Source organism: Etheostoma cragini, chromosome 10, assembly GCF_013103735.1.
Source record: "Etheostoma cragini isolate CJK2018 chromosome 10, CSU_Ecrag_1.0, whole genome shotgun sequence".
NCBI lineage: Eukaryota > Metazoa > Chordata > Actinopteri > Perciformes > Percidae > Etheostoma > Etheostoma cragini.
The window spans coordinates 2,129,349-2,154,991 of record NC_048416.1 but is presented as its reverse complement, the minus strand read 5'-3'; the positions used below and the strand labels follow the sequence as shown (position 1 = coordinate 2,154,991).

Sequence of the window (25,643 nt, the reverse complement as noted above, 5' to 3'; positions counted from 1 at the left end):
TCTAGGCCCTACGACAACCACGATGGCTGCAGCTGATTGGACAAAAGCGCCACGTTTGGTTGGCTACTAGTGGATTTCAGAATCGACCGTAATGGCGGCTCCTTCCGAATAAGATCTGATATTTCACGAAAATAGTTCACCGAAAGGTGTTTTTGAAAACATTGTGAGCGAGAAATAGCCATGGAGTTGCTGATTCTGTCTTTATTTCAGATCGACAAAAGGTAATTTAAAAAGATTTTTGTCTGCTTTTGAGAGCAACATGACATCATGACTTCACCTAAACATACACGCCGACTTCCTTAAGCCGAGTGGCGTGTTACTTGTAAAAATGTTGAGCCATTTCTACGCTGTCCACAGTGGGCGTGAACATACACGTCACTTGCCGGGTTATCGCGAGAAGAGAGCAACAGTTGAGTTTAGCACACGTGACACGCGGGACACAATGAGTGAAAGTCCTGTGTCGGCGTTGTCTTTTTATTGAGGTTTTTAACTTTTTCGTACGTTTTTGTCCCTTTTTCAACACTTTTGATGCATTTTTCAATGTTTGTCACTTTTTTGACATTTTCAACACTACTAGCACTAGCTTATTAACTTTAGTTTTACAAATGGTATTTGTGGTCAATAAACCTCATTTTAAGGAAGTGGTTGGGTTAGAAAAAGCAGAAATTAGGAATTATTTGGTGTAAAATCAAAGGAATGGATGTTAATGGATAACCACAGACTGGAATATGTCAACTTTTACTCAATACTTTTTCAAAACCACTTTTTTTCAAATGAAATAAAATTGAATAAGACACCCCAAAATTTGTAAATATTTTCACTTGCCAAAGAGCACTGTGTGGTATCAATCATGTTATTTTGATTAATTACATTTGGGTAGTTAAAAAGAACATTGATATAGAAAAAAATGGGTCAGGTTTAAGTCCCATCCTGTTCTGTTCATTCAGTGTATCGGCGCTGAGGCCTCCTCAATAAAAGAATAGTTTTGCTGAAGTTCGTTCACCTCCAGTTCCCTATTAAGGCTGTACAGTCCTTCACACACCCCTCCATCTAAGATCGTACCCAAATTTGACGACTTTTTGATGCAAATTGCATTCAAACAGTGCTGCTGGTTGCCGTCCATGTTAGATTTGATACCAGAGCATCGTCACCAGAAGCTCCAGTCATTACTGGCCAGTGGTTCAGTGTGTTATGTAGTACTCAGTCAAAGGTTTAGGCTCCTTCCTGACTGCCAAAGTCGAAAAAACTATGTGCAAGTTGATGGGAACAATCGTTATGTGTGGTTTGTACAGTCTTCTGGAGGTTTCAGTTAACCTTCATGTCTGTCTCAAGCTTTAGTGAGCGGTTCTCATGTGACTGAGATAGATTTTGTTACCGTCGAACAGAGCCAGGGAGCTGTTCTCGCATTCGGTCTTTGAGCTAAACTAACACGCAGACGTAGCTTCATGTTTACAAGAGTGGTATCAATCTTCTCTTCTGACTCTCAGGGAAAAAGTGAATAACTTCTCCAAATGCTGAATTATTCCTTTTAACAGCTTCATGTGTGCAGAAATGAGACAGTGAGAAAATAAAAGCTCTCAGTTATTGAAGCTGCATGAACCCTTGAACTCGGTCTGATTTCAGAGCAGGGATACACATCGGGGGGGACGAGGCCATGAGTGGCACGGCCTGCATGGCTGAATGCTTGTCATCCTCCTCAGAGCGGAGGAGGGGGAGGACAGCGCTTGGTCATAACAGCCATGAATCCACTTGGACTGATTTGAGGTGACAAACAACCCGTCGCCTACTGTGATACACACACGAGGTCGTCACGGAGAGCGGGGAACAGACACAGATGTGTTTACAAATTGAAAGCGAGACGCAGACGGAAAAACAACAAAATCATTCAGTGGGCGAGCGCGTGTGCACTTACCTCGCATAACGCAGGCCGCGGCTGCGCAAATGGAAAGTAATGACAGGCACGACAGAGGCTGACAGGTAGGAAGCAACACGACGGAAGTGTGATGGATGAAGGGGGGAGATGGAGCTCAGGGAAAAGGGACAGGTAGCAGTACAGCACCCTTGAGAGGTGGGGGTGTGGGGGGGGTGGAGGGCAAGAGGAGTGAGTGACAGGGTGACACTGTCAGCTCCTCTGTGGCGCGCTCTTCAGGGGAGCCCCGGAGCGTGTTCTGTTAAGTAAACAGCTGCAGCGAAGAGAGCTCCTCAAATATTTATAGGGCGCGATCCCCCCCCACTCGCCTTGTTCAAGCTGACGTTCCCTGAAGTGGGCCCCGGCGCTGGAGAAGGGCGCCGACGCAGCGCAGCGGAGGCCACCAGGGCCGCTTGCAGCACCCATCACAATTGACAGAGAGGGGAATCAATCCGGCGGCCAAACCCCCCGCGGGACTCATTATCATCTGCGCCGTCACAAGCCAACATTTTAGACTGCTTATGAAAAGGTAGTAAATCCCAGTTCATCCCCACCCTCTCCAGCCTCCATCAGATGGAGATGAATTATAGATGTGAGGGTGCTCAATCTGAGACCATCGATACTATAATAGGTCTGAGTCAGCCACGACGGTTCTTCCTTTTTGGTGTTTTTAGCTGCCGTCTTCCCGCCCCTTTGCTCTTCCTGCCCGAGTTAGCCTCTCAGAAGGAGAAAAACGCCAAACTGACCCTTATGCGTGCTAGAGTGAATTAACTAGTTTTACTGCCATCGTTAGGAAGTTACTAAATAAGCTGATTAGGGAGCTGGTAAATAAATGAGACTCTGCTCTATTCTACCTGCTTTAATCGACCCACCCCTCCCCAACACCCACCCCATCACCTCTCCACTGACAGGCCGACCGGGGGAATTTGCTGAGCCGGAGTAATGGAGCTTGTCGGAGAGCTCCCTGCTTCACACCACTTAGCCTCTACCAGCCAGGGTGGCTGGAGACGTGGGGATGTTGGGGAGAGGGGGATTGAGAGGTGCACCACTGATGAGGCCCCGCCGGGACTCGGAGCAGACTCCTCCCGACCCAAACATTTCTCCTCACATCAGTCACGCCGCGCGGGCAGAGGAGAGTGCAGCCGCTCCCTCCGCCCCCCCTCTCTCTTTTCTTTGTTAAGCTGTTGGGCCCTGGCTCGCACCTTGACCCCAGTGCCCTCTTCACACACTCCTGCCGGGCCAACATGGTGTCCTGCTTCATCGATAATTCCCGGGTCAGTCACTTCAACATAGACTCCGCCTTATCCGCTGCGTGTCAACAATGACAGTGGTATTGTTTAAAGAGGAGGATGTAAAAATATGTGATACACGGTTTTCAACCGGGAGAAACCATGTGTTATCATTGTGATACTGGGTATCACAAAGTATGGCACTAGCCCCAAACCGAAGACACAGTGAAATAAAAATAATAATCCTGTGTCCCTGTGTTAATAAAATAAAAAAATTAAAATATGAATTAAACTCTTGGTATGTGCCAAATGTTAAATTTATAGGTTTTAACATCAAAGTCATCCCTCCTTTTCTCTTAAATATTTTGAATGACTCATCTTGAACACGGGGGCATATACATGAATGCATTCTATTTTATATTTTAACTCTCTGGAAGGTGCTGTTCCAAGAAGTCCTTTCACGTAAATTAAAAAAAATAGGTCATTTTTCAATGCCATCCAAACTGAGTCATGATTTCTGATGTGCCACCTCTTCATGAGCTGCTGTCCTGACGTCTAGTCGCCGTTCCGCTTCTGAAGCTCGCCGATCTGTTCGAGCATTTGTTTCAGCGCTCCTCTGAAGCACGCATCTGCTGAACAACTGAACAAGCATCTGCTTTAGATGTTGTTTCTAGAAGTCAAAACCTTGTTGATGTTAACAGAACTTAATAATGATTAATTTGTTGGCATACTGTACTAAAAAAATGCAACAGCTTTCATTTTAATTTACCAGTGCAGGTACTTGCATCACTGTAACGTGGCTTCAATATCTATGTTAATGTAATCCACCAACGCTTTCTTCTGAAATCTTTACATTTTAATTTTATTTTTTTTATGAACTTGCCTCATTACATCAAGCTGCTAACATTTAAAAGCATAATGGCTTATAAGATAAGATAAATAAAAAAAATGTTTTTCTTTTTTTAAAGCTGTACTTCTAAACTAACATGGTAATGTATCTGCTGGACAGGAAGTTATTAAAGGTGGCGTGGGGGAGGCTGCCATCTCTCTACATTCCCATATTATTATACAGAGCGCCGGGGCAGAGGGGTTGTTAAAGGTGCTCTAAGTGATGTCACGGGTTTTTAAGGTAACATTTTTTGTCACATACAGCAAACATCTCCTCACTATGTGCTAGATGCCTGTCCCCAGAACACACTGTAAAAAACATCTCCTCACTATGTGCTAGCATTGATCATTTATCGAACTGAGTTTTTAACAAATTCAAATCTATGCCCCGACCATGGTCTGAAATAACATATGTGTGTTGAGAACTCCATGGCGTTGTCTGTAATGCTGACGTAGCAGACAGGTTTGTTATTGAGACTTTTTCCTTTTCGAGTGCCATCCTTCTGTCAGTTTCGAAACAATTTAACAAATCGCATACTGCTGCCGGACAACAGCATGTTAACATGCTGACGTTAGCATTTAGCTCAAAGCTGAGCCTCACCAAGCCGCTAGCATAGCTGTAGGCCCTTATCGTAATTTGATGCAGGAGATTCTAGTTTCACTCCAGCTCTCCAGGTTCAGGGTCAGTTCAGGTGACTGTTGGTATAAGTTAAGAAAACAAGTGGTTAAAAGAAAGCAGTGTTGACTGGTGGATACAGGAACCACGGTCTCTGGCTCACACTACTTTCACCTTTGCTACAAGACAATTATTGCTCAAGACAGCAAGAGGTCGCTTGTCAGGAAAGGGTACACACTGGCGCTGAATAAATGACAGTGGCCCGGGTCAGGCAAAGGTAAATCTGGTTAATTGTTACATATTTATATAGTTGTAAATAAGCCATGAGATTCCAAAGATGTAAGATCAGCCCCTTTGCCCTGCTCCACCCTGCCCTGACATGGTGGTTATTCTCTGCATGGCTGAGCACGTGTTGCGTAAGTGTTTCAATATTTCATAGGCCAAAATAAAAAATGCATCTCTTTGATCTATAAGTGCATGGTTGGGGTAGGAGGAAAAGGGCAAGCTGGTTGGGTGGCGAGGTGAAAGATCAGTAGTAAAATAATAGAGGATTAGCAGGTATAAATGGGCCGTGTCTCAGTGCTATGACGGCTGTCTCATAATCTTCCCATTCTGAGAAACTCACTGCTGATATAATGAAACTCCAACCTGAATTAGACTCTAACAACTTAGACCTACAAGTGAGCCGACTACAGAGGGCACTTCTCCAAAGCGGAGGAGGGTTTTCATAAAGGAGACCTTGAAGATTAATTCTAGAGCAGGTGTCCCATGCCACACCCTGCCAAACGCCGCGCACAAAGAAAAAGATTGACAAGCAAACACCTTCAGGTCTCGCTGGGTTTGCCCCCACTGAGCTGAACTCGTATAACTTCATATTGAGGGAGGGATAGCTTTTAGTAAACGGGAGAGGGAACCTTTGCAGCCACAAGCTGCACAGGCTTTAGATTAATTCTGAATATGCCTGCCCTGGAGTGAGGATAAATAGAAACATCTAAGAATAGCCTCCATTTGGGTGAGTATGAAGACAAACGTGTACTTTCTCCAACACGTCTTATTAATAGATGTGGCTGTTCAAATGTGATCTTGCGTTTGCATTGATTTAGCTCGCAGAAACGGCTTTGATTAAATACAACTGTGGGCATTTCTGAAAAGCAGATTTGTATCAACCATTAAGTGGAAAAAAGTCCCACATGATGTATGGAGATGCTGGGTGATTCATTTAAAAGGAGCTCATTAGCTCAGTGTGAGCTGTGTTTGTGTCAATATGCTGCTTTCACTCTTCATCCTGTCCTTTTTCTCTTCTTTCCTTTCCTCGAACACCCTTTCCTTCCCACTGTTCTGCTTATTTTATTTCCTTTCTTCCTTCTCCCTTTCCTCCCCTCTCCTTTGGTTTCATCTCCCTCTCTTTCCTCTCCTTTCCCCTCACCTCCACCCTCCTCTCATTTCCTTTCTTGTCCTTTCCCCTCGCCTCCTCTCCTTTACTCTACTCTCTCCTCTCCTTTCCTCTTTCCATCACCTGTTCTCCTTTCCTCTCTTATCCTCTTCCCTCGCCTCCTCTCATTCTCTTTCTTCTCTTTTCCTCTTTCCTCACCTGCTCTCTTTTCCTCTCTTATCCTCTTCCCTCGCCTCCTCTCCTTTACTCTCCACTCCTCCCTTCTCTCCATCCCAGCCGATGCACCAGTCATCAGACGGTTGAAAGAAACAAAGGCTCCTTCTCTCAGCTGGAGCTGGGAGGAGCTGTCAGTCCCCCCCAGCTCTGTTTGATGATAGCATTTCAAATGACACTTTGATCCTCACTCCACACTTTTGTTTGTTTTTCCTCTATGATGAAATTCAGCTCGAGAGGCATGCAACAGGGCACATCATTAAAATGTGGCTCAAACACGAAGAGCCACGCTCGTCCCACTCACGGCAATGTTTTGACACATCAGCATTAAGGACACGACAGGGTAGGTGGCAAAGGAACAGAAAACGCTCCGCTGAGGTGACACCAGAGCTGAATCTAACGTCGCCATAAAGGCTGATGGTGAATCTAACAAAGCAGATCTGTGAGAGCAGTGTTGTCTTTGGTCTGAGGCCCTGTTTACACGTCCACGGTTATTTTGACAAACAGAAACATTTCCCTTCGTCTGTGCCCTTCGTTTCCACGCAAACAGAGAATTTGCCTCTGAAAAACAAGGGGGTAAGCTTCTCCCCTCTAAGTGTAGCTCCCATGGCGCCATTTTAACGCTACAAAGCCACAACCTGCAGTTAGCATCCAATTGACTCCCATTCATTTTCTCAATCACTTTCACAGTGAATAACTTTCCATCTAAAGACTCTATTTGTCCGTTGTTTATTTCTAAAGAAACACAACAATGTATAAAAGGTTCTATTACCTTGTAGCTCACGTTATGACTCCATAGCAGACATTTTTATAAAAATAGGCAAACGATTGTTTCATAACCACGCGACTTGCTGTCGACAAATCACCGTATTGTCAGGAGAAGCTCGAAAACAGTTTGGACTTCCATTAGCTGTTTAGGTTTATTTACTAACATTAACTAGCATGTTGGTTAACAGTAATTAGCCTGTGCCAATGTTAATGTTAACTAGCATGTTAATTAGTAGTAATTAGCCTGTGCCTATGTTAATGTAAGACTTACAGCGGATGTAAGTCCAAACTGTCTGCGAACTTCCCCTGGCAATACGGTGATCTGTCAACTATGCAACGGTAAGTTGCGTGGTTATGACACAATTGTTAGCCTATTTTTATAAAAACGTCTGCTACAGAGCCATAACGTGAGCTACAAGGTGACGGAGCCTTTTATATATTGTTATGTTTCTTTAGAAATAAACAGACAAATGGAGTCTTTTAAATCTTCAGATGTAAAGTTATTCACTGTAAAAGTGGCACCAAAATGAATGGCAGTCAATGGGATGCTAATGGCGGCAGATGGCTTATTAGCATCAAAATGGCGCCATAGGAACTCTGTTTAGAGAGGCTAACCCCCTGGATTAAGGCAGGCAAGGAGGGGAGGAAGAGAAGAGAGAGGAAGTGATTCTGATTGGCTAACATGGGCTTGAGCTTCTCGATACACTGCCACCTACAGGTTTGGCGTGCTCTTGACCGCATTGACGGCATATATACCTGGGTACGTGTAACCAAACACTTTTCTGAAAACTGACAGCTGTGCATGATGTTATTTTTGAAAACGGAGAGGTTGAAATCCATTTATGTAGTCTAAGAAGAGTAAAGCACAGATTCTTGCCTTAAAGCTTAAGAAAATCTGGGGGTTAGTTTGAAGCTGCAGCTATACGGGTAAAAACGTCAATTGAAATCCATGAAAGGTTTTTTTTCTGGACTAAGTCATTGTTATTGACAAGAAAACATTCAAAGCAAAGACAAAGAACAAGCGCTGACAAAAAGATGCATTCATACATTTTTACGTTTTTTTTCTTCCCTTATCTTTTCCACCTCTATTTTTTAAACAAGCTCAAAAGATAGCTAACCAGTCCTCCCCTCCACAGGTCTTTTCAGAATGAATATAAAAGTAATACACTGACTCTTAATCTCCATGGAGAAATCAGCCTTTGTTTAAGAATAATGGTGGAAATGCAAAAGATCCACGTCCCAAAGTCTGAAAGAGTTGCCTTTTTTTCTTTCTGAGATAATAATTTGGCTATTGAAGATATCCAGAGCCACAGCTGAAATCATATGCAAATATCCACCCCATGGGGTGCAGACTGACTGCCATTTTATCAGCAGAGAGGCAGACGTCTCAAATTTTGGGGTTTGAGTGTGGTCAAATCAAAAGACAGAGGCACGATTAAAAAGGTGTAGCGTGAAGCACGCGAGACACAGTAGTACTTTAAGCAGGATGCCAGCCCTGTCGGGGATAGGATGCTGAGGCGGCCTCCCGTGGAGACAGGGAGCGCCTGGCAACAGAAATAAAGCCCGCAGAGATAAGACAGACTGTTGGAAAAGCCCCAGACAATGACAATGAAAAATGACAGCATGTAAAAATGAAAATAAAGATTTATCTAGCTATAGAAAAAGTGAAATGATTTCCAGGAAGAAGCCTCCCTATGTGGGCTAAATAAAGACAAGCACAGCAGTTACTTACCTCCTTTACTTTGGTTTCCCCAGGTGAGTTAGCCCTGCACCCAAGTACCTGCGATATTTCAGTGTCAAAACCTTGGCTAAGGGACCGCATACAGTATGGCACCTCTTCAAATTGGGTCTAGGAAGATCCCTCAGATTGACTCATCAAAGTAGGCAAAGCACAGGTGTAAGTAATGAAATTAACGATGGCTGAATTCCTTAAAGCTGCTTTTGATTTTTTTGATTTCAGGTTCCTGGTGTTGTGCATGCTCCCTGGCACGTTCAGTGTACACTTGCATAGAACAGAGCCATCGTTAATGTTATTAGTAACACCTGCTATGCCAAGTAAAAAGCGTGAGAAAGGCCTGTTGCTGCCCAGTTGCTTTTTCAGTAACTAGGAGATTTATTAGTCTAATTCATTTTAGCCTAGTTTCTAGTGCAAAATGTAGAAGACTAGCGAGTCATGCTGAATGCATAATTGTGGCACCAAAATAATCTGAAAAACAATGTCTGGAAGCACTTAAAACAACACTATATACTATAATGGATAAAGGCAAAACTGTTTAAAATGCTGTCGGTCCCCAATGTAGAGTGCAGATTTAAGTCGCGCATGCTTCACTTTGCGACAGGTAGCATATGAGATGCTAACGAGAGACTTCTTTCATGTCAACACAGTAAAAATTGACCTACTTAAGAAAGGTTGGTTCACTGCTGGCTACAAGTTAGCATCAAACACAACAAAGGCTGTCAGCTGAATGGCGTTTTGAGCTAACGTTAGCAATCAAACAAACATAGATAGCTAAAACGTTTTTGAAATGACTGCTAGCTTAGCTACAAGCTAGCAATCAAACACATCAAAGGCTGTCACTTGAACACCGTTTTGAGCTAGCGTTAGCAATCAAACAATCATAGATAGCTGAAACGTTTTTTTGAAATGATTTACATCTTCTGTTACTGTTTGTAATGAGAAATGTTTCTTATTGCATTGATTTCACAAGTTTTAGTATGACAAGATATGTTGTAAACCATTTAAATCTGAGGATGCAAGACTTAAAACTGCACTCGACTCACATCGGGGACTGACAGATATATCTGCTTTACAGTAACGTTAGCTTATTACGTTAGGTGGTAACGTTAGCTTGTCACTTAACCCTCATGTTGTCCTCGGGTCAAACTGACCCGTTTTCCTATATCAATGTTCTTTATAGTTTCCCAAAATAACATGATTGAAACGCTCTTTGGCAAGTGCAAATCTCTACTTTCATTAATTTTGGGGCATCTTATTCAATTTTATAGCATTTGAAAATCAAATTGAAGTGGTTTCCAAATAGTATTGAGAAAAAACATATTCCAGTCTGTGATTATCCATCAACATACTTTCCTTAAATTTTAGTCTAAATAATCCCTTATTTCTGCTTTACTAAATCAAACATTAGTTATAATTTCCTATAAATGAGGTTTATTGACCATAAATTCCAAAAATAACTAAACTAAAATAACTAACTTAGTTTAATGTAGTAGTAAAAACGTTGAAAAAAACGTGACAAAAATAGAAATAAAAGGAGTAAAAAAAATGTAAGAAAAAGTTAAAAATATTGCTAAAAAGCGTCAATAACAGTGTTGATTTTCAATTTTGACAGGAAGACAGCACAAGGGGTAAGTGAGGCATACAGTAGAGAGTTGACAGGAAAACCAACAACCGCAGTGCATGAGCTTAAAGTGAATTTTTATGAAGGAGTTGTATGTAGTAACTGTTACTTTTTAAACTTTGGCATATTCTTGTAAACTTAGCTCCATGCTGAGCCGGCAGCTAGCGGTACCTGCAGGCAGTGAATCACAGCAGCAGAGGGAGGAGGACCGAGGACATGAAGACCGGTTCTGACTGGTGTCTGTGTTCTTTATTCTTTCTAAACTTCACTCAGTATTTTGATGTCAGGAATCTTATTTATTTTACTGACATTTCAGATTAGTTTCCAGAGAGACATTGTTGTGTGTAGTGTTTTTGCTGTTGTACTGTTGCTGCTCCATCAGTATTTGACTATGACTAAAATATGAATCAATTCAAATCTTGTTCTAACCGTTTTTTTTGTTGTTGTGTTTTTAAATTATAACTTATAACAAGAATCTTTAGTAATGAAAGAACCGGGACATAAGACTATAGATCAGATAAGACTTTGAGAAAATCACAGTTGAACTATAAACCTTGTTTAACCAATGTTATTTTGTGAATATTAAGGATAACTTTACCTGTTGCATCATCAGTGAGCATTATGTTTCACTTTTTTCTTTCTAACGTCGAATGTATATGAAACACTGTAGTTGATCATTATCAAAATCAGTGTTGTCCTGTCACAAACTTAAGAATTCTTATTGGCTTGAAATTATTATCACATAGGCTTGCATGAACTAGGGTAGACTCTTCACATTCATTCTCCATCGTGAAATACATTAGCCAGTAAGGGACATACACAACGTACTGGTCCACCTTTCGCATTTTTGACTCACAGCTGCTGCTAACGAGTGTCATCGCTTCCCAGCCCCGGCAAGTTTGAAGAAGGAAAACATGGAGGACCACACATATTCAAAATCCTAATTTAAGGAACAGGACAAACTTCTTCTTTGCCCAGAAAAACAAAACGGATATTGAAAAGAGTGAGAGACGAGCGTCATCAGAAAAAAAGAGGGAAAACTGGAGCTCACACCAAATCCCAACTAGTTAATTATCCTCCGGATGCTGAGACTCTTTTTCTTTCTACCTCCTTTCCGTCGGGTGGCGCGTGTGCACTCCAGCAACCACAGCTGATAGACAGCCTTTCGTAGACTTTCACTTTTTGAAGCGTGTAGGCTACTCTAGCTGCAATACGTACTTTCAACTGCATGGCGAGAGTGAGTTGATTGCAATATGTGATCTCTAAGCTAGACGGGAGAAATTCTTACACAGTGTAGCTCTAAATAAAGACTATTGTAGTAATAAAAGTCCAAAATTATGGGAAAATGTGTAGGTTTTAGTCATATAAAATCAAACGTTTTCGGAGGAAGCCCCTACGCGCAAACCCTACAAATACACGACCCCCCGTCATAGCACCTAAGCCCTCTGGAAACCTACTGTGGCTATAGCAATTCAAGAGGATACTTGAGCTTCAAAGTTACAGGAAATCATTTCGTTTTGATGGAAGCCGGCTTCTAGCTGCAAGAAGCAGCAAATATGTTGGCATCGCATTTTGGGATCAAGGTGTTGAGCGACCAGAGCGTCAAGCAGAAAGTTGAAAGTGGGTCTACTTTATGGTAATGAGCTATGGCAGCGTTCAGCGGCAAATGACCAGCAACATACCGGAATTTAAACCTCCTTTGCTCTGGCTGAATCCTTAGAAACAAACATGTTACATGTAAAAATGTAGTTCCGAGAAAATGGAGGGAAAGCTCATTATCGCTGTTTCTGGGTTCCCTATGAGCGCAACTTGTATAGGAAATATTTCCGATCCAGAACGCTCGTTTTAAGCGGGAATACAACTAATTTGCTCACAATAGCACCGATTTGACCAATTGCATCCAAATAGAGCTTCTTTAGAATTGGGTGAAAATACTAATTCACCAAAAAGAGAAATCCACCATGTGAGAATGGAGACACCCAGAGGCCCTTTTCACTGCAGCCATTTTTAATAAATTGATTAAATTAATCACAATCCTGTCGTCGTATTAAGTTTGTCACAGCCATTCCAGTGTGCCAGCATGCACATTACCAGCCAAATGCAACAGGGTCATAATTAATGTTATTTATTACACCTGTGTTTCCCTGCAATGACATGTCAAAATACCCTCTTTGAAAGAGGCCTATTCAGACAAGATAGTAAATAACTGCTGGTATACAATACACCTTAGCAATACTACATTTATTAGCTCATTGCAGTAGTAGATCTTTGTAGTATATCTTCTTGCGGAATAGCCTAGAGGCTTTTATGAGGCTGCAACTTATACATAATTACTTAACAACATGGAAGTATGTGTGTTACAATAAAAAAAATTAAAACACATTTTCACTCCATTATCTGCTTCCCATTTTTCTAGTTTAAGGTAAAAAAAGGTGAAGTAGCAGGAGTCATTTGTTTCTGTCTGGAACTAGGCTCCTGCCTGACACGTGCAAGATTTTCATGCAGACCATGGCATCTTAATTCAGTGGCAAACTGCACCCAAACATCTCATTTGCGTTTTCCTTTTGTGATTCACTAGTTTCGTATTAAAGATACAATCACCAGACTGGATAATGAGAAAAAATACTTAGAAGAGAGGGAGCGACATCACGGGTGTGTTTGCTGTGTCTGGATGTTTTGGTTCTTGTGTCTATAACTGCTACAGCTAATGTTTCTTCCTCAGGGCTGACTAACACTCAAATATTCTCTCAGGTTGTTTACTGCAAAGATACCCTCTTAGTTTCCCCTTTCTGGCTCCAGAGCATCAAGAGAAACTCAGAACTCAAGCAGACAGCGCTTCTCAGTATAACACCGCTTTAATTAAGTATAAATCTGTACAACAGTTTGCCAGCCCAGCAGAGTGCAAGGAAAGTCCCGAAAACCTCATTAGAAGTGGACCAAGAAGTGACGCCTAATGATAAAACACAGCAATTATGTTAAAATCAAATTACAAGTTGATAGAAGAAGATGTGGTAATGGCTGGTAAATCCCATCGTGTCTGGTAAACGATGCTCAAAGGAACCCATTGGACATTGCAAAACTGCCTCTCCTCATCATTAAGTTATTAGATTAGCCCGAAGCAGCGAGTAAACAAGCGCAGACATCTCGCAGCAGGCATACAACCCACCAGTCCTCAGTCTTATTGGATTACTCTGGGAAAACTTCTCCAGAAGACAAAATGACTCCATGGAGAGCGTGAGGCAGGGGATGATTATTGGAAAGCAGATGATGGGAAGAGAACAGAGGACAGGTCTGCTAAGGCCAGACGCCCGCAGCACTTTGAATCGATGGCTAACGAGCAGGAGACAGCGATTGCATGCAGAGGGCAGCGAGATCTGATTTTGATTATTGGCTGCTGAATGGAAAGGCAGCTCGGGCCTGCCGGGTTCTGCATCGTTCACCTCCTGCCACATCTCATTTGGGTTACTGCCACGGCGAATGTCCATTCAGCACTATCGGAGACAAATGAGGGCAAACTCTTCCCAAGGTCAACAACCCCCTCCATTGGGGCCACAGGGGGTCTGCCATTCCAATTCTTTATACACTTAGAGTAATTAAAACCCGTCCAGAAGAAGCAGAGGAAGTCGATAGAATTTTTTTTGAGACTGCTAATGAGATGCTAATTTCTTGGCCCACTAGGAATGAGGTGTGAGGAACTCAAGGACACAAAAGAACATGTATTCACACTTTTGTTGAGTAAACTTTTTCACAGATATTCTGCAACTTTGTCGAGCAGTGCACATTGCGGGTTGCCCGTTGTCTTTACATGTGATAAGAAATATGTGAGCATCCTTTCAAGCTCCTTCCCCAAACTGCCGCTCATTTGCATAGCTGGCTCCTGTGAGTTCAGAGTAAAGTGGAGAAAGCTCCCCTGCCTCGCAGCAACGAGTGAAGCCACATACAGATCGCCCTCATGCTGCTCAAAAGTAGTCCAAGTCAGACCTGTTTTCAAACACCCCACTGAGCCAGCCTTCTATGGACTCATTGAGTCATTCCAGGAGCACCAGGCTGGATGTCCCACTTTTTTCAGCAGATATCACACAGACTCTCTGATATCTGCAAACACACACACACACACAGCTCAGCAGCTCAACTTGCCTCCCCACATATTTGACTATACAAGCAATCGGGCCAACCCTGTCCTCTCATGTTTATTAATTGGGTCTGCTCTTTGGACTTGAGTGTTACTCCCCTCTGGGTAAAGACAGAGCAGAGGAGCAGGGCTCTGTGATGAAACCGTTCTTGTTCTCTCCACCAGCGGAGGAGAGGCTCATGTTATGATGTGTCATTTTGCACAAGCACCGCACAACAAAAGGTTCCCCAGATCTTGCCTGCCCTGCTACACAGCCACGGGTGGCTTTCAGCTCTTACACAATAATAACCTCAACAAATCATTTTAAAAACGTTAAATAAAAGCGCGTCTCATTAACAGAGGAGGATAATCTAATTTCTAATCTGCAGGCTCAGGCTGAGCAACAGCAGCAGTGCCACTCTGAAGGAAACATCGCCAGGGAAATAACAACAATTAGAGCTGCCAAACACCCAGAATGCCAGAAGATGGTTTTGAATGAGTTCACGCTTCGCGGGGCAGTTATACAGAGGATACAGACAGAGGACATGGGTGAGGTAGAGAGGATGATGTGGGATGTGCAGTAGGCTTTAATCCTAGCATAAGCATACATCTGTGCTTAAATCAGCTGAGCCACAGTGTAAAAACATAGTTTAGGACTTGTTCCAGCCTCGTAGAGTAGAGTTGGGAGTTGGGTTCATACATTCACACATACAGTACATACATACATGCATACATACATACATACATACATGCATGCAGTACACATATATAAACATATACACATATCAAGTATATACACACACATTTATTGACACATGTACATACATACACACACCGACGCTTCACTTCTTTGCATTGTTTGTCTGTTTACATACTGGAGTGCTCAAACAATAAATTAAGTAACTAATCAAACTGCGGACAATTCAATAATTATCTTTAAGGTAAGCAAAACTAAAATGTCTCTTTTATATGATGGTAAATTGGATACCTTCTGCATTTCAGATAAAACTCAATAAAATTAATATTTTTTCATTTTAAAGATTTCTTTGGGGGAGCATTATTGCTTTACTTTTTAGTAACAGTGGACAGACAGGAAAGACGACACCCAGCAAAGTACCGCAGGCCAGACTCGAACCCCGGGCCGCTGCAAAGGACTTCGCCTACGTGGGGCGCACGCTCTTCGAGGTTGCCCCAGCAGTCAATTTATTTAAAGCCAATATGCTACAGCAAATGCATGCTCTGCAATATTTGTATCGACATAATAAGGGAATGTTTTCAAGTAAAGTTGATACTGCACATATTTGTGCATACTAACAATGTTTTTAATTAGTTTTCCTACAATATTCCCTCATTGCATCTACAGCATCATTAAACCTTATAATGGTTATGTTTAGGCACTTGGTTGAGGTTCGGGAACGATGGTGGTCTTGGTCTCTTGTGCGCCCACCCACACTTCAAAATGTTGCCAGTAAAAATAAGCCAGGCAGTAATAACATTTCTTTCAAAAAACGTTATAGTGCCCAAACAAATACGAAGTATGTAAATATGATTTCTAGGAGACAGGTATGAAATTTGAGGTTGCATGCTTACAATAAAAAGTAAATTCTTTGTGACGGGTATCGTTCACTATCTTTAACATTATCCAAAGTGTAGGCTGGTTTCTCATTAAACAGCAATGTTTCGGTTTCTATTTCTACATGTTTTATTACATATGTAATTATTACGTCTCTCAAGTAGCTCCCGACACTGTGACTAATGTGTAAAATTGGTGTAGTGCCCCTTTACTTGCTCTATTGTTGCCTCACCACTGTCCTATTTGCTTAGACTAAAACTCTGTAATACATTTCATGTATCAAGTCATCTCTAGGCTGCTCAATGACGTGCAGCATCCCTTCTTAATACACTCTTGAGAAATAATTGGACTAGATCATTTATTTTCTAAATTAAATTCTCAGCATGGATAAGATCATCCTCTCATTTGAAAGATTCGATTGCGCGATGCATCCTGCACAGGTTTACAGATTCTCATTTTGAACTAAATTGACAACATCAGGCCACTAAGAGTGTTCCAGCACGCGGGGGAAGATGATGTTATGATCTCGCTTATGTGAATCAAAATGTAATCCAAGACTCTGTTACATATCAGAGTGGATGCTGCAGTTTATCCATTACATTATTTCTCTGGTTTACTGTAAAGAGATCAGTTCAGGCTCATTAGATTGGCATATGGCATATGAGCCCTTCTGCGCCACGCATCATTAGAAATTCCTAATGCCCTACCTATTTCCTGGTATTGATCTTGAAGAAGCCTTATGTTAAAGCAGCCTGTCATCTTGCTGCTTAAAAGTCAAAGATAGACAGAGCCATTACTTTTTCTATTGTTTGGAGAAGTTGACTTCAAAAGGGCGAAAACCTCTTGTCTAGTCTGAGGCTTGGGAAAGCAGAGTGGGGCAGGTGGAGCTGGAAGGAGAGGGGGATGCAGGGATAGAGAGAGCAGTCAGAGACGAAGATGGAGGAGTGGAGAGGGGAAGCCCTTTGATCTCTGGCAGAAGGGAGCGCATAAGAAAAGAGAGAGCGAGAAAGCCGCAAAGAAGATTGCAAACAAGGCATGCACTCAATTCCCAACAGTGTAGCACGAATGTGAGAGGAAGAGACAGACGGGGGGGAGATAGAAGGAGAAAGAAAAGTCAAGTAGATTGAGCGAGACAGAGATGGAGAAAGAAGATGACAAGATCAGAGAGAGAAAGAGAGAAGCAAAAAGTAGAAGAGAAGGAGGATAAAAATGAAGAAGAGGGAAACAGATAAGACCAGGATGTTTTAAAGGATTTCAGTCCAGGGGCTGTTTGGGGAATTCTCTCAAGCCCTATGCTAAAGCAATTAGCATTGAACCCCTTCTAGGAAAGTGCAGCCAAACCACAGCAGCAGTCTCTAACATAGTTAGTGTGTAACAACCAAGTCAAGCCAACCCCACGGTCCCTATTAAACCTCAAGTTTTAATTGGCATGTCAAGATGGTGCTGCGTTTCACAACCCATGAGTGTGGGCTCTCAAATAAATGTTGGCCTAGTGAGTCTGCACATCTCACTTCAAGTGGAAACCCAGAGACAGTAAACAGAGCTGGCGCGCTGGACTGAAAAGCCCCGTGTAGCATGGTAACAAAAGCTGAACATTAAACTTGAAAGGCTATTTCAAAACAGCTGTTGCTAATATGGCTCCCCTGTGGAAGAAAAGTTGTGCAACCCAGTTCAAGTTGACAAGCATCACTTAAAAATAAAGTTTTGGTTTAAAGTGAGCCAATGTGACGTTATCTTTGCTGTGTGGTAGAAAGTAAAGTGGACAAGTGGGCAAAGATGTGTTGGACAGACTTTTTTTTTTAATTATGGCTACATGCTTTTAATCATGTAGCCATGATAACAATAATAGCTTTTTTTTTTTTACTTTACTTTAACAATGTATATTTTTGGGGAATCCATTCTCTTTCTGGGGGACGATAGTCTACCAGAGCATACTGGGCTGGCCGAACATCCATTTTTGTCCATAGCTCTTGTTTAGGACGTTGTACCGTAGACGCAGCCAAGCTGGCGGGCGCAAACGTGACGTCATGAGAGCGCCGTAACTGTTTATACTCCCGCGTGGTGGTCGCTGTCACTCCCCGATGTGACTCGAGAGCAGATCCGAGTCACGCATCATTTACAACATAAAGTGTCATTCTGAAATTTGTAAAAATCCATGAAATAATAAACTTCTACTTACAAACAATAAATGAAGATGGAAATCATTTCAGAAACGTTGTATCTCTCTATGATTCTTTGATTGCTAACGTTCAAAACACCATTCGAGTGACAGCCTTTGTTGTGTTTTATTGCTAGCTTGTAGCTAAGCTAGCAGTCATTTCTAAAACGTTGTAGCTATCTATGGTTTGTTTGATTGCTAACGTTAGCGCTAACTAAACACCATTCCACTAACAGCCTTTGTTGTGTTTGATGCTAACTTGTAGCCAGCAGTGAACCAACTTTGTTAAGTATTTTAATTTTTACTCTATTGACATTACAGAAGTCTCTCATTAGCATCTTGTATGCTACTTGTCGCAAAGTGACGCACGCACGACTCAGATCGGCACTCGACTCACATCGGGGAGTGACAGTCCCACTAGTTAAAGTCTTCTCCTGAACAGAGGTGGCGCCAATGAGCAAAGACTACTGTCATTGCCATTTCCACGGACTAGAAGAAGAAGAAAAAAGGTAAACAAAGATCAAATCTAATCTATTGTTCAGTCTAATTTTTGGGACAAATATTCAGGGTTCGGGGACAACTGCTCATTTATTTGAGATGTCTGGTCATCCCAGTCCAAAGGTTCAAAATATTCCTCACAAGCATCTCTAAAGACTCCAAAGATGGGGAGGGTGGGGTGGTTAACCAGCTGTTGGGTGTAGATTCATATTTACCTTACAGATTTTAAAGTGGTATCAATCTCCTCATCTCACTCTGAGTATATAGTTCCCAAGATGTCGAATTATTTGACCCTATTTAAGGTCTTTGTTGCTGCTTGATAGATGGTTTTCTCAAACACCTTTGAGAAACTTTGGTTTAACCAAGAATGAGGAAAAAGAGGAAAAAGAGAGATAGTAGCTCGGAGCGGTCTCAGTTCTTAAAAGCAACAACTCAGCAAGGTAATGCTGATTTCATGCTGCTGTCACGCTCTTCCTGCTGATCTGCTTCCAGCATTGTTAGACCAGGTGTCATTTAACTGTTCAGTCGTTCACTTTCAGCAGTCACCTGCCTCCTTGTACCTTCATCCTCGTGTTTTCAGCTGACAGCAGTTGAACCTCCAAGTTGGACGATGCGATGCGTACATTGTTTACATTGCACTGAGCTGATATTGTGCATACATCTGTTAGCTAAAACCACTCTTACACAGGCTGTTTCCTCCGACCTCTCTCATCTATGAGTGCTACCCAGAACCACTGCTGACTGGCGTTTTCCACTCTGTGAATAACTGTCATCACTGACTGCAGTGCGCCAAAATCTCAGGAGGCTGTCACTTTCTGGAACAACATGTCTGGCCCCGACAACCACACTACATCGAAAGTCACTTTAACCACACGTCTCTGCCATTCTAACATTTAGTTGAACAGCAGCTGGGCGTCTCATCCCTGTCTGCGTGAATTATGTTACTGATTTATTTGTACGTGACTCACCGTCTGAAGGAGTGAGCTGCTGATGTGAATAGGGATGTGGAGCCAAGGAAGTGGGTACTGACTGTGACGCAAAAAAAAAACACATCTTGCCTGTTTGAAACAAACTGTGCTCACTGCTTACCTTGGAATATGGCGGCGTTGTGGATGATAAGACGTTTAAGTTGAGCACTGACGACTTGCAGACCAGACTCCATGTTGCTGCGTGCCGCCACCTGATACCGCTCCTCCATTTTCTTGGAACAGCAGGTCGGGCCTTTGGTTTGGCAAACCTGCAGATCCGAACCTGGCAGGAAATCAGCAGAGACAGGACAGGAGTCTGGATGAGCAGGGAGAAAGAGCTGCAACGCCACTTTTGTTTAATTTTCAAAAACCAGAAGCCTTCACACAAAAAGATTCAGCTGCATCCTCTGCATGCTAAACACAGGAAACACTCAAAAGCAGCAGATTCTGCCGCCGTAATGAGCATGTGATCATTATGTATGTATGTGGCTGAAGTCAAAAAATAAATTTGTGCTCTAAAAAGGAGTCCTTTTCATGCACATTCAAGTAATCCACCATAGCTGTAGTGCTCAAAGATCAGTTCGGTCAACAGAAAGTTACCCACCACTCCAGGCTACACTTTCACACCGAGAACCAAAAAAGCACAAGCACATTTTTTTTGTTGTTGCACAAGATGAGATCTGTTAGGAGTTCAATGTGTTTCAGCATGCTTTTACTATGAATATGATATTAGAAAAAAAAAGTAAGATTTAAGATGATGAAACAACATTTCTGTTTACAAAGATGATAAATAATTGGTTTCCCAGAGCTCCTTTGAAAGGTGCAGATGTAAGCCAGTGGAGGCAAAATTAAGGTGACAAGGATGTTTAATTGCTCTGATGAAGCCGTACGCAACCAAATCAAAGAACAAACACCCTGAAGAAATTATTTAAATATGAAAGAATCCCAGTGAGGTGTGAGATAAGGACTACCCGGTTAGAACTGAGTCTGATCAAGGACAGCCTCAGCTGCTGCAAAAGTGATGGCGTATGAATGGCAGTTTTGTGTGACGATAACTCAAGGACATCTTTTACAAAGAACCATTCTTTCTTGTTTTATTGTGAGAACATGATTCTACATTACTATCACAATGTCACAGCAAGGCTGTCAGAAGTACATCTGTACTAAAAGTTTAAAAAAATAGAGATACAACAGTAGTTCAAACTGGCTTTTCAAGGTCCAATATTATGCTAATTTATTAGGTTAATACCTGAAGTTTCTGCGACCTCGGAGTCATTGCAGCCGGGATACAGTACATACATACATACATACATATTTGAATACAGTACATACATGTACAGGGGCGGATTTAGCCATTTTAAGGCCTAGGGCAAACACAGGCATGGGGCCCTCCACAACCCTTGTTCTACCCCTTTTCAGTCCTTATTTATCAGAGAAAGACGTGCTCTCTTTCTGACAGCTGTTTTGACCAGAGTGCTGGATCATCTTCAATCATAACACAGTGATAGGGTGACTGCTACTCACAGGGTCTAGTTGCTAAGTATTATGTGTGTCACCATCTTTGTCATTGCCATAGTTATCATCATGGACAGTGAAAGCAGCAGTTCCGTAACCATCTCCATTCGAAAGATCCTGTAAGGTTGTCTTGTACGTAGCCCCCGCATTGCTGGAGCAACCTGGGCTGACACTACTCTTCATCAGTGTTAGCATTGCTAGCGCAACCTGGGCTGACACTACGCTTCATCAGAGTTAGCACTGCTAGCGCAACCTGGGCTGACGCCGCCGCTGGGTAGCTCCTCAGTGTTAGCATTGCTAGCGCAAGCACCGGCTTCTTGCTGCTCTTTAGTAACGTTAATGTTAGTGTTGTCAGTAGCCGTCGTGAAAAAGGTAGTTACCTTTGGAAGTTTTGCTAAAAACGTTCTGCTTTCTTCCCGCTTCTTCCTTTTTTCAGAACCACTTCGGTAGCTTCGCTTCATTTTCCAACCGTCTGTAGCCTCCAGCTTAGCGCATGCTGAGCTATTTGTTTACAAACACCAGGAGGATAACGGAATAGTCCAATGTAGTGTAGACCGGGGGGAGTTTCTCATCATGAATTAAACAAACGGATAGCACTTTAGCGTATCAATGTTTGGAGATATAAATAATTGGTGAAAAGTAAGACAACAAATCGTAACCATAAGTTTATGAGGCGTTTTACGGGGCCCTTGGTAGCTTGGGGCCTAAGGCAATTGCCCACCTTTGCCTAATGGTAAGTCCGCCTCTGTACATACAGTAGCCTACATACAGTGCATATATTCAGTACATACAGTAGGCCTACATACATACATACTGTACATACATATAGTATATACAACAACTCGTTTAAAGGCAGGTTCTTAAAACGGGCTCTGAGCATTTCTCTGTGGATTGAGGGTTTTGATTCTTCACAGTATTTTTATAGCACCTCGACCTGCTTTATAATAAAAAAAAAATTCAGTTTTATGTTATTATTCACAAATGACAGAAGTATCAAAAGCCATTTTTAAAAGTCCTCCATCCACACCTTAGACATGTGAATAATAATTGGATTACATCTCATAGTCTTTGAAGATAAAAGTGGTGGTATGAAAGGAAATGATGACGGTGGGAGGTTATAAAGATAAAAACTTTCAATTTGTTTCCAGCCCAGTATGTGGAGAGGCTCAGACGTCTATGTCCAAAATGCCCTGGCCTGTGTAGCCCAGTAGAAGTCAAATCCGTTGTATTTAGACCTCCTTCCTTTATTGGTCTTTGTAAGACCCATGATTAAAAGTTGAGTTCATCACGCACACAGAAAGATGGACCCACCAACTCAGGTACGTAAAAAGCCAAAGTCTATTTAGAAAGGTTAATACGCTTACACTGGAGGGAACCCATCAAAATAAAACAGGAAATGAAAAAAACAACCAGAAAATGTGAATCTACCCCAAAACAATAACTTCCAGGGACGGGACACGACCGAATTTGGGACTACAATTAAATAAAACTTTTGGAATAACTTTGGCAAAATGTTAATTTTAATACAATTTATTCGTCAAAGCAAGTCCACTTTAACATGTGGGACGTTTAATGACACCTTCACAAAAGAGGGAAGTACTCAAATTTATGCAGTTATCACAATTCAGTGTAAAAAAAAAAAAGGTCCAGTGGAATATGCAGTTTTTCTACACAAGGTATACATTTCCAGCTTATTCCCAAATCACTCCTCCAAAACGATGCACACCGACATAAATAGGGCACAACCATCTGATGTTTAAATACAAAGAGGAGCTCCCACTCCTCGGTGCTTCCTCCCTCTCTCTCTCTCCCTCTCTCTCTCTCTCCGTCCCATGTGGCAGTTGAAAGCGTCAGTGGCGGCTGCAGCAGTAACGTGCCAAGCGGCATCTTGGAGTTGTCTGCAGGATCTGCTGCCTGAGAGGCGTCAGAGACAAGGGCCTTGATGGATGGCGTGCTAAACAAATGTCAGGGGAGTCTGCCAGCTTCAGCTGCCTCTGGTCGGGATGCGGAGGATAAAGGGACGGAGGCGGCGAGATTAATTCGGGGGTGCGAGGACTTGGACTGTGAATGGGGATGGATATCAGAAAAAAGTCTCGATTACAAGCGTGTCAAAAGACACAGGAAAGGCTTTTGCCAAGACGGAGGGTTTGTCTTAATATGAAAAGTGAATCTTTCCATTGGTTTGAGGATTTGTCTCTTTGAGATCTTCAAACAATAAAATCCTCTGAAACAAAGCTGCACAGAGGGAAGTTAAACTAGCAGGAGATGCAACAGAGTGACAGTCTGGATAATGAATAAGTACTGGGGATTTGGACCCAGAACAGCTTGGGCTAACTCTCCGCTCACTGTGGAGTCTAATGAGTGAAACAGGCAATAAAACTGTCACACGGCACCTTTTGAATGCATACTGACAGGCTTAATATCTTAAATCAATATGGACAAAGGAGTCCTGGCAGATAAGATCGAGCTCATTTCAGGCTGCAGGGGCAAAATTATTAAACTGTCAATAGCACCATGAGGTGGGGTAAGCGCGGCTGGTGGAGGCAAAAGATGGGGATTTAGCAATTATCTCCGGGTAAACAGACACTTTCGTGTGCACTTTTGTCATTTTGCAGATGATGAATGCCTTTCATTACAGAAGTTCCACTGCGGTGAGGAAAAAGTGAAGGATTCGACAGGAAAACGATTGCCCGTAGAGTCTCTCACAAATAATAAAAATCAGAGCGTCTAAATAAAGCCTTCTTTTTGACTGACAGATCACTTGGGAGTAAGCTTCCTGCTTCTTCTCTTTGCTTTAAGGCTCAGCGCTCTTCCTCCTCCCTGCCTCCTTTTTATATTCCTTGTCATCCCCGTGCAGTTTTGTTCTGAGCTGGTTTCACTTCACCTACCTTGAGCTTAATAGCTAGAAGAGCACCTTTCTATCAGACAGTTAGTGGTTAATTAGTCCATTTTTGTGTCCTGATGGCCACTGTTCTCCAACTAAACCAAGCGAGACAAGGTGCAAGGCCAGGAGCAATTTAGATGTAAATTTCCCCATCATACAATCTCGGTCCAAGGTGACGCCTTTAAATTATGACCCGCTTTCAATCAATACCCTAAACCAGTTGGCCAGACAATTCAACACGCAGAACAGACGCGCCTTTCATAGGTGTCAAGGTCTTGGAACGGCTTCTTTAAAACACATCGATCACCGCACAGCCGTCGCAGACTAGCTTTTGCTGCTGCATCTCTCAGAAATGAAGGTTCTGTTGCAAGACTCCAGCAGGGGCTGAAGAGTCCCCCACCCCCAAACAGCTTTAACAAGCTTGGGGACTCCAAGTCAAGGGAAGGGAACAAGGGGCAGCTACAAATACACTGCGTGCCTCTTAGTTTCCCAGTACCAATTACTGAGTTATCACTATGCAAGTTTAATGATGGGACCACGGGGGAAAAAACAAGTTGTATTAAGATATAGAATATGTTAAAAGCTGTTCATTATGAGCATAAATTATACATCAACTACTAGTGTAGTCACAGCACGTGGGACTCCTTGGCTTCCTCTCCAGGGCAAAATGAGCCGTGCACTGTCACTTTGTAGAGACAATAAATGAAATGAACATAGTTTAAGCCTACAACCAACCTAAGGAATGAAAAATATCACTAGCTACTGGGAGATTACAATTGTTTTAAGTATTTTTGCTTCTTTGCCGACACTGCTCTACTTTAAATTCGTTTGATGAAGCAATAATGTGAAAGCCGGAAGCAGGACTGTGAAAGAGCCCGATCTCTGTGTTTTTTTTAAAAACAATGAGGCAGCAAACACAAGTGCCCTCCATTATTGTTTCAAAGAAGAAAAACTGATTAAACAAAGCCCGAATCTGTGCTTAATAAGACAAAACAACCTGCTCGCTTCAGGTCAAACTGATCCACCTAGTAGTCGTGTCCGTGTCTTTATTTGTTGTTCACTTTTTGACCTGAACAGGCAGCTAATTAGCAGAGTCCACACCTCCTGGGCCTTGGCATCCTGCTCAGCAATATCAAACAAGATGAAACTATATAGGCGTAGATTTGGGTAGATGCAAGGACATATGTCCCCCCCCCCCAATATTAAGAAGATGTAGATTTGATATGAAAAAAAAAACACTACCCAAAAGAGGTACAGATAACCGTTCATGGGGGTTCCAATCATGAATACATCCTTCTTACTTGTAAATATATTATTATACATTATAACGATCTAATACACCCCTACAGTGGACTGCACCATCTACACCATGCAGCGCTTGTCTCTTTTCTTTCTCTCTCTCTATCTCTCTCCAGGAAATAAAGCTGCCTTCAAGTGCATTCGGAAATGTCGAGATCTATCAACCATCTGACGGAAAACAGGCACTGTGTTGCATTCAAATTCCCTCAGAATGCAGGAAAATGTTTGATACTCCCAGTTTTACCCCCATTATAATGTGTGT

General features: G+C 42.3%; 1 protein-coding gene across 1 annotated transcript in view; it reads right to left on the bottom strand.

Moving 5' to 3' along the window:
• The window catches only part of gpc3 (glypican 3), a 122,308-nt gene that overhangs the window by 91,515 nt on the left and 5,150 nt on the right, over positions 1 to 25,643 (bottom strand). Inside the window, exon 2 of the mRNA XM_034884044.1 lies at positions 19,805 to 19,966. Coding sequence (XP_034739935.1) covers positions 19,805 to 19,966 — 162 coding nt within the window. The remainder of the gene's footprint in view (positions 1 to 19,804; positions 19,967 to 25,643) is intronic.